This window comes from Nelusetta ayraudi, unplaced genomic scaffold (assembly GCF_046127955.1).
Source record: "Nelusetta ayraudi isolate G7.1 ecotype Tasmania unplaced genomic scaffold, CSIRO-AGI_Nayr_v1 ptg000073l, whole genome shotgun sequence".
In the NCBI taxonomy this organism is placed as follows: domain Eukaryota; kingdom Metazoa; phylum Chordata; class Actinopteri; order Tetraodontiformes; family Monacanthidae; genus Nelusetta; species Nelusetta ayraudi.
Window position 1 is genome coordinate 899,787 of NW_027466123.1, and position 18,454 is coordinate 918,240.

At 45.3% G+C, this 18,454-nt stretch overlaps 1 protein-coding gene across 1 annotated transcript in view; it reads right to left on the reverse strand.

Moving 5' to 3' along the window:
* adarb2 (adenosine deaminase RNA specific B2 (inactive)) overlaps positions 1 to 11,102 on the reverse strand; it is a 178,197-nt gene extending 167,095 nt beyond the window's left edge. The window contains exon 1 of the mRNA XM_076043147.1: positions 10,778 to 11,102. Coding sequence (XP_075899262.1) covers positions 10,778 to 10,901 — 124 coding nt within the window. The 5' untranslated portion in view covers positions 10,902 to 11,102. The remainder of the gene's footprint in view (positions 1 to 10,777) is intronic.
* Between the last annotated feature and the right edge of the window lie 7,352 nt (positions 11,103 to 18,454).

The following is an 18,454-nucleotide window of genomic DNA, read 5'->3' on the forward strand; positions in this document are numbered from 1 at the left end:
CCTCGAGCATCGGAGAAAAAAAAAACGTTTGTTCCGCCCCCCTGAAATCCTTCTTCTTCTTCTTCTTCTCCTCCTCGCGAGAGCGGAACGTGTGCGGCACGTGGAGAGGGCGGAGGTGCAGGGTGTGTGTGTGTGTGTGTGTGTGTGTGTGTGTGTGTGTGTGTGTGTGTGTGTGTTGGGAGAGAGGGAGGAGGAAAGATGAGAAAAGTGTGAAACTGCAGAGCGTCAAATGATCTGGCCCCTCTCCAGGCATGATGACTCAGGGACGATGGCACAGTTAGAGCTAATTAGGATCATAAACTGGAGAAATGTTTTGCCACCGTGATGTGTGGGGCGCCTCTCTGCCGCTGCCGCTGGTGATACTTTAGCCCCGGCGCACAAAGAAAGCTTGAATTGAAAAGCGGTGAATTGAATGCTCCGACGGGTTAATCAAGGCACGGGCAAACTACGGCCCGGGGGACCATACGAGGCCCGTTACAGCTTTTTAATGATATTAATAGTCCGTCAGTCAATAATTTTTTTTTTTTTCCCCAGTGTTTCAAGAGTCATTTAAATAAAGAGCTAAATACCGCCGGGCTTCAAAGAACACAGATTTTGTTTTGACATTGGAGCGCGTGTTTTCTACATATTCCACCGTATATATTTCCTCCCGTGAGGTGGGTCGCCAGAACACTCCATCCGTCTGCTCCCACTCCCCTGCCTGATTAGAAACAGATGAATCGCTGTTTAAATGCCGCTCTTTTAATTTTACACTTCGCAATACCTCGCTACCGAATTGTAGCGTCGCCACGTTCGCCGCGCTAGCGGACGACTGACAAGCGCCGGCGAGCCGTTGAAGTCGCTGTCACCGACGGGGGGGGGGGGAGGGGGCGGGGCGTAGCTGAGAACGCGGGGCAAACTGCAGGGGTTAAGTGTAAATTAACAGACGGGGTTGGCAGCGGGGGGGCGGCAGCGTTACACGGCTGGTGAACGATAACAAAACACGAGTGGCTGCTTCACGCGCGAATAAATCACTTTTGAGGCGGAAGAGCCGCGGCGACGCCTTCACCGACTGCAGTGTAATTATGAACCGACGGCGGTGGCGGCGGCATTAAAAATGCAAAAGCAAAGCGTGTCAGAATTGAGTTATTCTGCGTTCGAATTGGAATTTGCATACTGAATAATTCACACGTTCAACTCAACGCCAATGTACGTGTAATTTTTATTTTATTATTTTTTTTTCTCCCGCGAAACAAACACTCTGAATATTGCAATGGAGGCCGTCAGGTGACGTCCAAAGAGTTGACGGTTGGCGCATTAGAAGTCGGTGTGCGCGTCTCCACCACCAGGGGGCGGCGCGGGCCACATGGCTGTTCTATTTTTCACACATCAAGGGGGGCAACAAGTAGAATCGTTAAGGCAGGAAATACATATCTATCTATCTATCTAGTATATATCTGCTTGGCTGTCTATCTATCTAGTATATATCTATCTCTCTATCTATTTATCTATCCATCTATCTAGTATCTATCTGTCTAGTATCTATCAATCTGTCTTTGTATCTTTCTATTTATCTATCTCATATCTATCTATCTAGTATATATCTGCTTGGCTGTCTATCTATCAAGTATATATCTATCTCTCTATCAATCTAGTATCTAATATCTATCTGTCTACTATCTAATATCTATCTGTTTAGTATCTATCAATCTGTCTTTGTATCTTTCTATTTACCTATCTCATATCTATCTATCTTTCTATCAATCTAGTATATATCTGCTTGGCTGTCTATCTATCTAGTATATATCTATCTCTCTATCTATTTATATATCTATCTATCGATCTATCTATCTATCTAGTATCTAATATCTATCTGTCTAGTATCTACCAATCTGTCTTTGTATCTTTCTATTTATCTATCTCATATCTATCTATCTCATATCTTTCTATCTATCTATCTATCTATCTATCTGTCTAGTATCTACCAATCTGTCTTTGTATCTTTCTATTTATCTATCTCATATCTATCTATCTCATATCTTTCTATCTATCTATCTATCTATCTATCTAGTCTCAGATGCTCAGTCTTAGTTTCTACATGTGCTGCTGTATTTTACCGTCAAATGTCAAACGTGACGTATCGGCTTCGACACTGCTCAGCTCGGCCGCCGAGCAAGAGAGCAATTGCAAAAATTTGCAGGTATACCTTGACTAACAGGACACCTGCATATCGTATGATGCCAGCAGTTGGGTTTATCATTACTTTTCTTTCTTTTCTTTTTTTTCCCTTCGCACACGCACGCACAGCGACACCGGGAGACGAAGTTCGGCCGGGCCGGCGGGTTTCGTTCCGCCGCCGTTTTCTATTGAGTGCAGGCCCGACGGGCTCCCTGGGTTTGTGGCGCGATCTTGCAAAGCCCGCACCAGCGCACTGCATGCGGACGCTTTCGGCGTGAATCCGGCCTGACGGGAGGCGATGATGCTGCTGACTCGCCCGCGCTGTGTCTCTGCTTATGAGGACTGACAGGTCGAAACAGCTCGCGTCCACACGGGAGGATCGGAGGGGCGGAGGGAAAGAAACGCACGCGCGCACACACGCAGGCTACACACGCCACACACAGGTCAGACACACGCTACAGACACGCAAAGGGAGGACGTCTTTAACGTCGCTCGCCTGTATATGTATATATATATATATATGTATTATATATATATGTGTGTATATATTATATACATATATATATATATATATACATATATATATATATACATATATATATACATATATATATATATATGTATATATATATATATATATATGTATAATATATATATATATATGTATATGTATATATATATATATGTATTATATATATATGTGTGTATATATTATATACATATATATATATATATATATACATATATATGTATATATATATATATATATATGTATAATATATATATATATGTATATAATATATATATATATATATATATATATATATATATATATACATATATACATACACACACACACATTTACACACAAATACCTATATATACATATATTTATATATTTCCCCCCCCCCCAAAAAAAAATCTGTGCTCTATCACCATGGCAACAAGTGCAACAAGTTTATTCCTGTTGTTGAGGAGCGCAGCTCTCCTCACTGAGGGAGTCATCAAACAACAGATTAATTAACCAAAAGTGTCGTTCTCTTCTTTTCTTTATTCGCTGCTGTCGCCTCTTTTTTAAAATGTGTGCCGTGCCTCCGCAACCTGCAGACACACCTCCTCAGCTGTTTGCGCGTGTGTGCACGTGCACGTGTGCGTGCGTCACGCTTTGGCAGCGAAATTTGTTTTCCCACGCCTGAACTTTTAGCACTATTTTCGCGGCGCTCCGGCAGATGGATGGAGCGTTTTGGGTGACCCCCCACCTCATTGGAGAAAAAAAAAAACAACCTACGATGGGATGTGTGGAAAACACGTTGCTCTAATGTTTATTGAAAACGAACAGCGTTGCTGGGATCACCCCATAAAAGCAATCCAACCACCGACGACTTATTACCTCTTTAAAAGTAATCTAATTACTTCTGTAACTACTTTGTCTCATAAGTAATCCATTACTAATTAGCCGTCGCTTCAGTTTAAACGAAGACAAAGCAACGGTTGAGAACGTCTCGTTTCCCGCACACCACAACGCACAACGAGACACACAGCATTCTTCCATTTGGACGAGACGAACTCAAAGCAACGTTCGTATTTCCAGCCGTCAAACGCAATCGCTCTTTTTTTTTTTTTTTTTTTTTTTTCCCCTTTTGCCGCCGCCGCCGTCAATCTGCGACACCGTTGTTTTCGGTTGCTGTTTCTGAATTTCAGACATTTTCCGCTTGAAAAATATTTCGGAAAAGTGATACTTGGTGTAATTACCAGTTTTTCCACAGTGATTCCGTTACATTACTCCGTTACTAAAAAAAAAAAAAAAAAAAAAAAAATAGTTTAATTACAGTAGTGGATTACTTAGTAATAGATTACTCGCCAACACTGAAAATGAACCAAAGTGACTACAATGTCTTTGAAGCTCCACAGTATTCAGCTCTTTATTGAAATGACTCCTGAAACACTGAAAAAAAATTTCTTCAAGTTCGCCGTGCCGGATTAAAAAGCCGCAACGGGTCGCATATGGCCCCCGGGCCGTAGTTCGCCCCCACGCCTGGGGCCGAACGCGGGACCTTGAACGGTCACAACAACACAACACTCTTCACTCAGTGGCCTCTGTGTGAGGTCTTCCTCCTCGTTTCCTCACTGAGATTTAATATTAAGCACGTGGAGGAAGGTCCCCTTGATGGGCCACACATGGGCCCCCCCCACCCCCCCTCCCCCGGACCATAGTTTGCCCCGTGTCTGTCTTATCCTCTCTTTTTTTCATCCTCGATCGCCTTCCCGCACGGCCCGACACCCCCGGTCAGGAAGTGGGACTGTAAATTCCACGGAGCCGACGCTGACCTTCATTAACCTCATAAATGCCAGCGGTGTTTTTTCGCCACCGCCGCTAATGCGGTCGGTTATCGTCGGCGCAACGCAAACAAACGTGACGGAACAAACGGCGGAAATGACCGAAGCGTCTCTGGGAGACAAAACTGGGGCTCTCCGTAGTTTGCTCGGGAGCAGTCGTGTTGTTTTGCAACGGGTTGTAAAATGTGACAGGGGGGGGGGGGGGGGGGCGGAGCAGCAGCAGATGGATGGAGTGTTTTGGTGACCTCATAGGAGGAAATAAAATATATATTATGGGATATTTAGAAAACATGTTGCTTTGAAAGCAAATCAATGTAACCGAAGTAATTACGATAGAATTACTAAACACAGTGATCCCGTTGCATTGCTCCATTGCGGGAAAAAAAAAAAAAAAAGTAGTTTAATTAAAGTAGTGGATTACTTAGTAGTAGATTACTCGCCAACACTGAGCAAAATCTGTGTCTTTGAAGCCTCGCGGTATTGGAATGACTCTTAAAACACTGACAAAAAATAGATGGAATGCAGCTATTTTATTCATCATTTACTATTAATATTTTTTTCCTGAAGTCCGGAGGGCCGAATTAAAAAGCTTAACGGGCCGCGAATGGGCCCCCGGGCCGTAGTTTCCCCCACGCCTGCTCTCTTACACATTCAGTCCGTAGCAGTTGCACAAACAAGGCGACCGTGTGACATTGGGCTGTCCTAACCTGGACACACACACACACACACACACACACACACACACACACACACACACACGCTGTGAATGCACCTTACTTACATAGGGGATGTTGCCAGCATTAGCCGAGAGGCGCATTCTGTGTCACGCTCCAAATGAGTTGCAAAAATCGAAGCCATTGCTTCCCTGGGAACATTGGATTTTTTCTGGAAATTCTATATTGAAAGGCCGCAGCCTGTGAGACTTCATCGCATCTAATGGTGAGAAAACATATAACAGCAATAATGTCAATGCCTCTTTTTTTTTTTATTCATTTATTTTATTTTTTTTAACAGACGCCCAGTTTGATTATTATCAGCATTCCAGCTGTGATTTCAGGTTTTTTTTTTTATTGGCGAATGGCATTTGCTTATTTTTAGCGACGCTATGTCGTTTTTTTTTTTGTTTTGTTTTTTTTTTGGACCCATTTCATTTCACTCACTGGGCCTTTTAAGTTGCATCACACGCTGGAACATCCGCTGCAGACTCAAACTCAAAGCCCAAAAAGTACATGCTTTGTACATGCAACATCAAGGCATGAGCAAACTACGGCTCGGGGGCCATATACGGCCCGTTATATCTTTTTAATCCGGCCCGCCGAACTTGATGAAATTATATTAGCAGTCAGTATGTTGTAAAATAGCAGTATTTCATCCATTTGCTGGGTGTTTTAATCGTCATCTCAATAAAGAGCCAAACACCGTGAGGTTTCAAGAATTTTGCTGTAACTTTGGTTCATTTTCAAAGTTGGCGAGTAATCTATTACCAAGTAATCCACCACTGTAATTCGACTACTTTTTTTTTTTTTTCCTTAGCAACGGAGTAATGCAACGCAATCCCTGTATTTTGTTGGAACTTAGCTTGGGTTCATTTTCAACAAACATCAAAGCAACGTGTTTTCTACATGATATATTCTTCCTTCCTATGAGGTGGGTCACCAGAACGCTCCGTCCATCTGCCGCTGCTCCGGCTCCCCAGCTGTCAAATATTAGAACCCGCTGTGGCCCCCCCACCAGTCAAAAAGTTTGCCCACCTTTCAGAATAAAAAAAAAAAAAAAAAAAAAAAAAAGGAAACAGAAAGGAACGCTTCTGGTGGAAACTCCGGCCTCCCTGACCTTTGACCTCACTGCTTAAAAAATATATATATATTTGTAAATGAATGAAATAAAAAAAAATGCCGAGCCTCACTGACAGGAGCTTTAAAGCGAGCGAGGGTGGGTGAGGTGGGCGAAAGGTTCAGGCGCGTGTCAGACGCATCCACCCGCCTCGGGTTCCTCATCCCCCGACGCACACACACACACACAGACACACACAGACACACACAGACACACACACACCCCTCCCCCACGACCAGAGCGGCGAGCGAGCAAGGAGCCAATAACCTTCATCCTCTGCCCTCCTAACGCCCCCCCCCCCCCCCCCACCACCACCACCACCACCACACACACACACACACACACACACACACACACACAGAACAGACAGGCTGATGGCTTCGCAAAAAAAAATTATATATATATATATATATATATTTTTTTTTAAATTGACTCCCCCAAGACCCCTCCCACAACGCCACTCTGCTTTTTTGCCTTTTGGTTTTTTTTTTTTTTTTTGTGCGTTTTCGCTCTTATTCGCCACAATCCCGACATTTGCAAGCGACGAGCACCGAGCGGCAGAGACGGTAAGTGGGGTTGGTCGGTTGGAAAAGAAAGCAAAAATATATGCATACATATATATATATATATATACATATATATATATATAATATATATATATATATATATATACATATATATATATATATATATATATATATATATATATATATATATATATAAATATATATATGTGAAACACCACAAAACACACAAACAAAATGCTTTATCAGCTGTTTGTAAAATAGAGGGGAAAAAAGAAAACGAAAAAAAAGCAGGAAAAAAAAGCCACCCCGTGAATTGAAGAGAGCAAGTTTTGGGCTGCGGCAGGTGTGGGGTTGGGTTTTTTTTTCTTTGTTTGTTTGTTTGTTTTTTTATTCTTTTGACTGGGCCGCCGCACACGCAGGTGTCCAACTTTATTTTTTTCATTTCATTTTTTTTTTTTTTTTTTTTTTCAATTTGCAGCCACTAATCGTGTGATGTAGGAGCGGCGGCCCGAGTCCCTTCCGCGGGAGCGACGTCCGAGGTCAAAGGTCAAACGCGGAGAACGCGGGGGGTCGGGGGGGGGGGACGGGACGCTGACGCGTTCGAGTCGTTTGTAAGAATCCAGAGGAGGAGGAGGAGAAGGAGAAAAAGCGGAGCGAAAAAATCTTTAATCTGCGCTCGGATACAAAAAAGAGGGCAACAATCTCAGAGTCGGACACGTTGATGAAAAGTTGCGCTTTTTAAACGCTGTGAACGCACGCACGCACACACACACACACACGTAAGGTTCTCAGGGAGTTCATCTGCACATAATCTGTAAAACGACCCCTCGAGGGGATTAGGACCCAAATGCCGTGCAATAATAATCCCCCCCCCCCCCCCTCCCCCGAGGATTTGATTTTCTTATTTCCCTTTTTTTTTTTTTTTTTTGGATTTACTGTCTACAAAAACAATAATTGTGCGGGACATCAAGATGAGAATCAGTTGGCATTTTCAGCTGATGACGGGAGATGGGGTGGGGGGGGAATAAAAAGAAAAGAAAATGCCAGTGATGATGACGATAAACAAAAGTTTCATAATCCGGCTTTGTGCGATTTCTTCTGAGGGTTTTCAAGTGTAAAAGGAGGACGAAATGACAACCTTCAATCGAGTTTTTAAAACCCCCTCGTCCCAGATGTTGAGAAATGCAAAAATAAAAAAAATTTAAAAGGTCAGTGACCCCCCCCCCCCCCCATCCCCTCCCGCTGAATCTGAGGGAACAGCGTCCGACGGAGCTGTGACGCTTTATAAAGTGAAAGAAAGGCAAGGAAGAAGAAGAAGGAGAAGAAGAAGAAGAAGAAGAAGAAGAAGAAGAAGAAGAAGTCCAAATCTTCTTATTCTTCTTTTCATATTTGGACTCTCGTGTTTGTTTGTGCGGCGTAGTCGGTATAATCGTATTTTATGACACTGTCATGGATGTAGCACACACACACACACACACACACACACACACACACACACAAAACAACGTATGTATAATGAACCTGCACTTTTTTTTTTTGCTGTTCTTTTTCTTTTCTACGTTGCTTAAAAAGATCAATAAAAATTTGAATTATGATAAAAAAAACAATAATAATAATAATCAAAGAGGATTGTCAAGAGAAAAGAAAAAGAGAGCGGGGCCGGACGGACAGTGGCTGAGCCTTCCGCAGAACTGGGGAGGGGGTGGGAGAGAGAGAGGGTTCATTTGAAGCCCCCTCCTCCTCCTCCTCCTCCTCCTCCCCTTCCCCTCCAAAACTGGTCGCCTAAATGTGCCGCGCTATCAGCAGCACTGATAAATCAGCCGTCCCCGCCGGTTGCAAGCGAGACCCCCCCCCCCCACACACACACACACACACACGTCAGCCCCTCCGCTCCCCCCCCGCCGCCACCCGTCAGCTAATGTGGCCGACGTTTGCGCGACCGCCGCCGCCGCTACTCATATGCAATGCTTAATGTCGCGGAACCAACTCTTGTCGTTTCCCATTATGTAAATACATTTAGCCTCGGCGCTTATATTTTTTATGTATTGTCTCCCTTGTCTCAATTACTCGGGCTATTAAAAGGCGCGAGGTGGCAGTGATGGAAATGAGGCGGCGGCGGCGGCGGCGGCCTCGTCTGTGGAGGGGGAGGAGGGGGAGGAGGGCAAAGTGTTTCTTTTTTTTCTTTTCTTTTTTTTTTTTTGAAAACGCTCGTTACGCATTTTCAATTGCGGTCAGGTACGTCAACACGCTCCGAGCGTCGGTCCATATATTCCGCCGCCGCCACGCAGTCGGTGTCTTCGAGCAGAAACAAACAGCCAACAGTTGTGCTTATCATCGCTTACGCGCATGAATAAATAAGAGGAGATCAGCTTCACTCGCTTGTTTTATTCAGCTCGGTTCTGCTGTCTGGCTCTCGAAGAGGAAGAAGGAGGAGGAGGAGGAGGAGGAGAAGAAGAAAAAGGAGAAGAGGAAGGAGAAGAGGTGGAAAATGTGAAGGGGGCGAAGGTGGCGGGGGGCGGGGGGATTTTCAAATTCAAAATTTCTTTTGTTTGAAGGAAATAATACAAGAGGAAAAAAGCAAAGAAGAATCTCAAAATGTGCCGCTGAACTCAAAGCTGAGAGTGAAGAAGCGAAGCCGCTTCTTTATGTTTCTAAACGCTCTCTTTCTTCACACCGAGAGGAGACGAGACGCTCGCAGATTTGGATTTAACAGCAATCAACAGCATTGTTAATCGTGACTGTTCTAATTATCTAATACTGTTTTGTTTTTTTTAAAAAAAGGCCGTCTGAGGTGTGACAGGGGGTGACGTGGACGGGTGCACAGCCAAGGGGTTCCGTCGCAATTTTTCCCTCCTTGGTTACAAATAAAGAAAAAGAAAAAAGGAAGGACAAAACGGTTTAAATCCGGAGTGAAGAAGTCACAGCAGGTTTTTTTTTTTATTATTATTTGAGAGCAGCTAAAGTCAATGTGTCGCCGCTGGATTGAAGCCACTCCTTTATTTTAAATTGCAGAGAAAACTGCTTGACATGAGATGAGATGAAGGTGGCTATAAAGCAGACAATACATGAACCAAAAAAAAAAACATCTGGGATGTTTGAAGTGTCTGAAAGTTTCAAAGACGTATTTTTTTGATTGTTTGTTAAAAAAAAAAATAAATAAATAAATATATAAAAACTGTTATTTACACTCACTCTCCTATTTTGAAGGCCCCAAAAACTAAACAGTCCCCAAGGAGGCATACTCATGGTTTTAAATAGCTTCTCAATTTCAATGAGAAGCTGCTGCTAAATATTTTGGGAGTTTTTATAACTGGACACCCAAAAAGGCAGATATTTTTTTTTTCCTAACAAGCAGGTAATCTCTCTTCCGAGCAAAGTTAAAACAAACCAAAAAAAAAATTAATAATGAGTTTAACCGAGCAAACAAAGCCGTTTTTCCCTGAGGAGAAAGAAACTAGCACCCAGTGCTAATTAGTGTTTAGCTAATTAGTGTTTTCACCTTCCCGCCGTCCTCGTCAACGTCGTAACACGCGGACGAACCGACTCAAACTTTACGAGGTGACGAGTCCAGTGTGAATCCGAACGTGAGTCACTTTTATCTGCGTTGGCTGCGTGTGAAACGCGGAAGATTCGGGAGGGAGTAAAAAAAAAAAAAAATTTAAAAAAAGAAGCAAATTAACAAAGAGAACGGAGAAAGAGAGGAAGGGGGAGGAAGAAACCGCGCTCGTTTTGTGTACTCCAGGGGAAGAAGAGACGAAGGCGCGCGGGGTCGAGACCCCCCCGGTTACGCGCGCACGAGAGCAAGGGTTCGAGTGCACCCAACGGGATGGGTGGGGGGAAAAAATCCCCCCCCCCAAAAAAAATAATCACACAAGCAAACAAAAGAGGCGGTATTTTAAACAACGGGGGGGGAAAAGTTGTACCTTTCCGCTTGGATCTCCTCCTCCGCTGCCTCCTCTTCATCATCAGCTTGCTCTTCATCATCACCACCTGGCTGCCCTGCTGAGCCCCCGACGCGCGGCCGCCGTTGCCGAGCACGGATGCCATGGTGGTGGTGGTGGTGGTGGTGTTGGTCGGCGGCACGGCGCCGTGCGGCGGCGGCGGCAGCGGCGGCGGTCGGAAGAGCGGGAGCGGCGCGCGCGGAAGAAACTTGGGGTGGTTGGACGCGGAGCGGCTCAGCCACAGCCTCCTTTCTCCTCCTTCCCCTCCTCTCCTAGTTGGGCTCTGTCGTCGCTAGGGTTTTCTTTCTTCTCTCCCCGCCACCTTTTCTCCCTCTCTCCCTCTTTCGCGCGCTCTCTCTCTCTCTCTCTCTCTCTCTCTCTCTCTCTCTCTCTCTCTTTTTGTGCTTTTTAAGGGGTGGTCGGGAGCGCGCGCGGAGTGTCGCTGCTCCTCCCGCATCAACCTCCTGAAAACTCCGGCGGCGGCACAACTGAGACTGTTGGGCTGCGCAGCGTGGCGGCGGCGGTCGCACTCGCTCTCCTCCTCCTCCTCCTCGACGACACTTCCTCCCTCTTTCTTTTTTTTTCTCTCTCTCTCCCTCCCGCGCCTCTGCAGGAATTCTTTTTTTTTTTTTTTTTTTTGAGGGGGGGTGGAGTTGTTGTGGGGGGGCGGGGGGGGGGGGGTAACGCATCATCCACTTTTGGATGCAGCCATGCAGGACGCCTTATCCATTCGCTGCCGAGCTTTTTTCTAATTAGGGTCCAATCCGCGGCTGTCTGGGAGGTGTGACATCACCGGCGACACCCACCAACCAACGAAGGAAGGAAGGAAGGAAAGAACGAAAGCCCCCCCCCCCTTTTTTTTTTTTTTTATTCATTCACCTGCTTATCTTAACACTGCTGGAACATATGGACGTTTTCCTGCGCACTGCTCGGTCACTCTTTTGGCAGCAGAGTGACAGGTGGCGGGGTGGGGGTCGAGTGGGGTGGGGTGGGGGGGGGGGTCAGGTCTCTTCCGGGTCTTTGCAAGGTCAGAGGTCAACCTGAAGCGCGGATCCTCGCTCCCAAGTTTTGCTTTTAATTTCCTGCTGATGAGCCCCCCCCCCCACCACCACCACCACCTGACAGCAGGGACGTCTCGAAAGTCTCGAAAGGGGATTTGCTCGCTGTGCCGGAGGATTTTTTTTTTTTTCGGAAAGATGGGCAAAGGTCGCAAAGGTCACCGCTGCCTCTTCAAGGGTAGTGTCAACACCCCAATTGTTTTTTGGTTTTTTTTTTTTACAATCATGTTAGACTGCTCCAGGATTAAAAATAAAATAAAAATAAAAATATAAATCTATAAAATAAATAAAAAAGGGGTGGGCAAATTTTTTGACTGGTGGGGGCCACAATTGGTCGTACAATTTGACAGTGGGGGCCTGGAGCAGGAGCAGATAGATGGAGTGTTTTGGTGGGCCCCCTCGTAGGCGAAAAAACAAATTGTATCATGGGATATGTAGAAAACACGTGCTTTGATCAATTGAAAATGAACCGAAGTTCCAACAAAATCTGTCTGTGAAGCCCCTTGGTATTCAGCTCTTTATTGAAATGACTCTTAAAACAGTGAAAAAATGGATGAAATACAGCTATTTTATGACTTACTCACCGTTGGTGTCATTTCTACGCGTTCGGCAGGCCGGATTGAAAAGCTTTAACGGGCCTCGTGTGGCCCCCGGGCCGTAGTTTGACCGAGCCTGTTGTGTAACGTGGGACCCGTTCAACGATCACTTCAACGCAAACTCCACACTCAGCGTCCTCCGCGTGGCTTCTTTCCCCTCGTTTCCTCGCCGAGATTTAATATTAAGGACGTGGAGCAAAGTCCCCACTCATTCTCAGTCAAGCTCTGAGGTCACCGACAAAAGAAGATTACTGTGAGATGCACAATATTAAAGGGCCGACGGACGGAGGATATCGGCCCCTTCAATGGACTAGAGTCCAGTTTCCGGTTGTTTTTGTTGGTTTCCCTCCCCCCCCCCAAAAAAAATGCTTGTGTTTTGGAAATCCCACTTGGAGGTCGCAGTCCCAATGGCGCGAGCACAAACTGAGACGACCGCAAAGTTTGAAGATTGTGACATTTTGACATTTTTGACGAAAGTGCAAGCGTGGAGGCTTTCAGAAATCGTTTGCTGTTTTTTGTTTGTTTGGGTTTTTTTTTTTTTTGTCCCCCCCCACCCCCTCCCCCACACCCACACCCACATCCACCTGCCGCTCGAGGTTATTGTTTTACTCCCCGAGACTCAAATGTGGAAGGTCAGGCTTGGGCTGCAGGGAGGCAGGAGGAAGTAAAGTAGCCACCGCTTGCGTTCCAAATCCAACGCAAAAGTCCCCCACATTGCACTGAATTCACAAAACCAGTGTTGTTTCTGATCGGTCAGTGAGCGCCTGCCGCCGGGAATAAAGACTTCTGTTTCCAGTTCTGGAAACCATCCGTGATGTCACAAGGGTTGTAGTCCTCGAGACCACTTTTCAAGGGTCTCAGTCTCGCACTCGGAGGCATTTTTACTCGTTTTTTTTTTTTTATCTCTGCCTCAGACCGGACGGACTCGGCACTTTTGATCAAGGGACTCGGTCGACACTCGGCCGACACTGCAATGAAAACTTTGAGGACTTTTTGAGTTCTTGCACAACCACCATGAGAGAGATCGATGAGTGTATTTCTAGTGTCGAGCTCAGACATCCGAGGCTTTTATCCGAGGCATTTTGTCCATGCTTTTTATGGTTCAAGTTAGCTGGCAAAGCAGCAACATGTTAAAGAAAAATATTTTTTTTTTCAAAAAATACTGAAAAGAATTGTTACTGTCCCATTGATGTTGAAGCAAACTTGAAATTGAAAAAGAAACTGGTCATTTGTTCTGTTGTTGTGATTTTTCTTTGATGCACGCAGTGTTGGTCTTCAGAGGCCTTGGTCTTGTCTCAACGTCGATGCTCTCCAGTCTTGGTAGCGCCTTGGCCTCAGTTGGTGCGGCCTCGACGACAACACCAGATGTCACACCTGTCTGATGTTCGTACCAACAACTCCAGCCAGGTGACCAAAGATAAAAACAAACAAAAACAAAACAGAAAACAGCATTTTAACAGGGGGGTTGGTGCAAACACGGGGCTAAATTTTCTGTTTTCAGAAGATCTGTTGAGGGTTGTTGTTGTTTTTTTGTTTTTTTTAAATCATTACTCACACAATTCTGCTTTACCAGAGTCACTGATGAAAAGATGAGAAAATGGGTTGAATATATGAGAAAACGAGTTAAGCTTTTTTTGTTGTTTCTTTGCGACTAGTTTGTCGAATGTGCAGCGGGGAGACGTCAAGGCGTAAAACAAATGATGAAAAATTGCCTGTAAACGCTGTTATTTTCTGGGAAAAAAAAAGAAAAGAAGAAGAAGAAAAAAAAAAAAACCCAAACAAAACAAACGCTCCCCTCCGCTGTCACAAGCGCTCACCCGCTTTAATGTCTCAACGGCGAAACTGCATTTGCAGAAAAGGAAGAAAGAAAAATACAGACAAATAACAGAGGTGTCAGTCGGAAAAAGTCACTTTGAGGCCGTGTTGCCGGGCGGAAACATTTCCCCCCTGGCCTGAGGGAGGGTGGGGGAGGAAGAGGTGGTGGGGCGGGGGGAAGGGTCGGGGGGGAGGGGGAGGACGGGTGAGGGTGGGAGGTGGGAGGTGGGGGACGCCCGGCCACAGCTCTGCCCTCAGGACACCCACAAATATCCATGTAAATTGCAGTTTAAGAGAAATCAATACAAGTGACAAGTTGCCAATGCCACTATCTGGGGCAGTAATGAAGGTGCGCGTGTGTGTGTGTGTGTGTGTGTGTGTGTGTGTGTGTGTGTGAGAGTGTGTGTGCGTGCGCGTCTGTGTGTGTGTTTGTGGTAAGAGTAAGTACATAGATAACAGGAAACTGGTGGGGTGGTGGAGGCTGACATAGAGGTCACACATACACACACACACACACACACAGACACACGCGCGCACGCAGACAAAATGAAGGGTTCCACGCGGCTGATGCAAAGTGCCACCGCTGGGCTTTGATTATCTCGGCTGTTGCCACTTGTCATCCGTAGGTTACACACGCCCTTGTTTCTTTAGCGTCGGGGGGTTTTATCTGTTCGCAGCTCGACCCGTCAATCACAGCGCCGCGGACTCGCATTAGCGGCCGGCGCCTACACTTGACACGTCTCCAGATCATTATTCTTTCCGTTGGCCTTCGCCGGAGCGACTCAAACGCGTTGGCAAACGGCGAAAAAAATTTAGCCCTCTGTTTACAGTCGCCCGGCTTTTCAGCCCTCTGCTGAAAGCGACGCTTTGTTGGACTCTCCGCGACCGAGACAGAAGCTGCCCGGGGGGGGGTGTTGTCCGGTGTGCGAAATACATCGGTGGGGGGGGGGGCGGGGGGGGAGCTTCGGGGGGGGGAGCCCCCTCTCCCTCCCTCCGCCCCAATTAACCCATGAGACAACCCCCCGACTGTCACGGCTTGCGTCCATGAAATATTGTAAGGTTGTCACAGGCCTCCTGCTTTAACCAAGGAAAATTGGATTGGTATTGCGAAAATAGCCCAAATATTGACAGGTATTTCGTAAACTTGCGTCGTCACTTTACAGGGGGAGAAACGTCAGTGCCTCTTGTGACATCACAAATGAAACATGTTCAGGATCGCACGCACTTTGTTTTGTTTTTTTGTTTTTTTGGAGCGTGCAAGCGGAGCGCGTGCATAATTTGGGTGAAGGATGGACTTTTCTCATTGCGGGTGAGTTCACAGACAATTACGGACCAGAATGCATTGGTGTGGTATTGGTTTTGTACACAGCCCAGAACCATTCTGGGAACAAACTACCGAAAAAACACGAGCAACTACCATGAGCCAGGCACTATTAAGTGTTGATAAAATACTGAAAGACTAAAGATCAGAGCACGATAATTGAGTAAAAAAATACACTGGTGAAACTACAAGTGCTGATTTAACTCCTTGACTCAAGTGAAAGTAAGAAAGTACAGGTTCTTTAAGTAAAATGTAAAAATGATATTTATTTTGCCATCAGTGACCCCAAAGCCGAGGTATTCTGAAATAATCTCCCTCTAAATATCATCCACTTTTAAATTTCAATGCACAACAGCATAGTTCAAAAAAAGCTCCACTTCACGCAGCAACTATAAATAATAAGTGAATTACTTTACAGAGAATTTGTATCTTTTTAAGCCAAAGGAAACAAGCATGTTTTTCCAACGCAAGACGCAAAAACTACAGATATTTGTGTACAAATGTTGGGAGTAAAAGTAAAAAGTCATCAGATAAATCAATACTCAAGTAAAGTACAGATACCTGAAAAAATCTACTTAAATAACAGTAAAAGTAAAAGTATGTATACTGTATAGTGTATATACCGTTTCTTCCCACTTCTGCTAAAGACTGCCCTGATTCCAGGTTTACATTGGACTGCACAAACTCCCTGTTAACAGACCTTTCTTCCCCACTACATAAAAACTCTAAAATCAACTTCCATTTTAAAAAAAAAACAACCCAAACATATCAATAATTTATTTTCTACAAAGTCCTGTCTGTAAGACAGTAGAAAGATTTTCCATCGGCGGCTCTTCAGAGACGATGGAGTTTTTACACCAGAAACAGACACTGGAGGAACATAACAACTCCATAGTTCAGTACACAGGAAACCAACCAGAGCCTGCTTATTATATGCACAGAAGTGTTTTGTGACCCTCGCTACCAGAAGAGGGAGACACAAGTTCAATGTGCAGGTTTAAAGTTTACAACCCACATTGTGTAAGCCAGCGAGGACTGCGCCTTCGCAGCGGGTCGGCGGTGACTCACTTTGTGAAGAAGACGCGTACGAACGACAGATGAATGCTTACCGGGTGCAAATCTCATGGAGGGAGGGGTCCGTCTTGCACTGTGAAACGCAGCGGCTCATGGGAGACAGCTGGAGTCAAGGAGATTTAGATGAGGCCTGCGGGTTGCAGCGAGTTATATTTAGAGGTAAAGGCTCTGTGCTGTGAACTAACGGCCTCTCGGTGTGAGGGCAGGTGGATTTAAAAATGCTAACGGTTGCTCAGCCGAGTTGGGTAGAGGAGCACTTTGTTTCCCTCAGAGTTCCTCTCAAATGTTAAAATCCACTTGAGAAAGCTGGCGTTGGCGAAACGGAGGGATCAAACTCTTTGCTGTATTTCTGTGTTTACCTGGAAGGACCCCCACGCCCGACACCGACGTCACATCTCAGTATTAAAGGTCCAGTGTGTAATATTTTATTTGGCTTGATTTGTGATTTTCATATTGGCAAAAGCTTAATAGACTGTACTACGATTATACACTTGTATAAATGTATTTGTGGGCAATCAAAGTAATTTGGTTTTCCTGCCATTAGAACGGTTCTCATATATAGAGAGAGGTATACACAAAGTTAGCGGACATCTTGCACTGCCATAAAAACCAGCGAAGAAGGTGGACGAGTTGTCCAGGTTTGGCTGCGCCGTCAACTGTAGTTCACTGGCAAGCTCAGGAGGGGGAGAGAGAGTGAGAGACGCAGCAATCTAAAATGTAACCACTTGATGCTGCTGTCGCTTCTTCAAAATGTATTTATTTATTTAGCGAATGCAAAGTCTCTCAGGCAAGCAAAATGTCTCCATGGAATGGTAGGTGGGGGGAGTCTTCAACCTTTTGAAGCATCAAGTGAGGTTGAGGTACCCCATTTTGCACCGACAAGCTAGCTGAGCAAGTTGTTTCTGGACTTCACCTTGGCCGCAGGTCCTTTTGAATGATCCTTGAAGGAAATGGTCCTGTTAAGAGTCACTCCAAGGTAGGTTGGATTTGGAGCATGCTTGAGTGTGAGGCCGCTCAGGTGGATGCTCTGGGAGCTTTTGCGTTGTGGAGATGGAATACTGTGGAGACAGTTTTTGCTGGGCTTGGTTTTAGACGCCAAGTTTTGCAGTACCTGTCCAGTTTTGGTACGTTCTTGAGTGCGTACCCGTTCCAGTTGGTTAAAGTCTGGTGCTTGGAATGCCAGACAGATGTCATCTGCGTAGATGAATTTGCGGGATTCAGTGCTGGGTATGTCATTTATGTAGAGGTTAAACAGTGTTGGGGCTAGAACTGAGCCTTGAGGGAGCCCATTTTTCTGTGTTCTCCATACGCTGGTGTTCTGTCCGAGGCGAACTCTGAACCTCCGGTTGGTCAAAAGGGTTTTGATGGTTGCTGTTGCCCAGGCAGGGAGCGCCTTTTTTGAGTTTCAGCAGGAGACCTTTGAGCCTGACTGTATCATAGGCGGCTGGGAGGTCGAGAAACGCAGTACCTGTCTGTAGACTGTTCTCAAAGCCATTTTCGATGAAGGTGTTAAGTGCCAGCACTTGTTCTTCTGTGCTGCGACCCTTCCAGAAACCTGCCTGATCCACACAGAGAATATCCTCTACTCCTGGGGACATACGCTGATTCTTCAAAATCTCCAAATTATACACGCTGGACCTTTAAAACTGCCAAATTTGTAGATAAAGTTCTTAATATAATACTCACTCCAAGTCAATTTCTGTTCGATTTAGCTCCGGGAAGGCATGTACACCAGAGACCAAAAGCACTTGCTACATATTCTCCTGATGACTGCTAGGAAAATGATAACAATGAA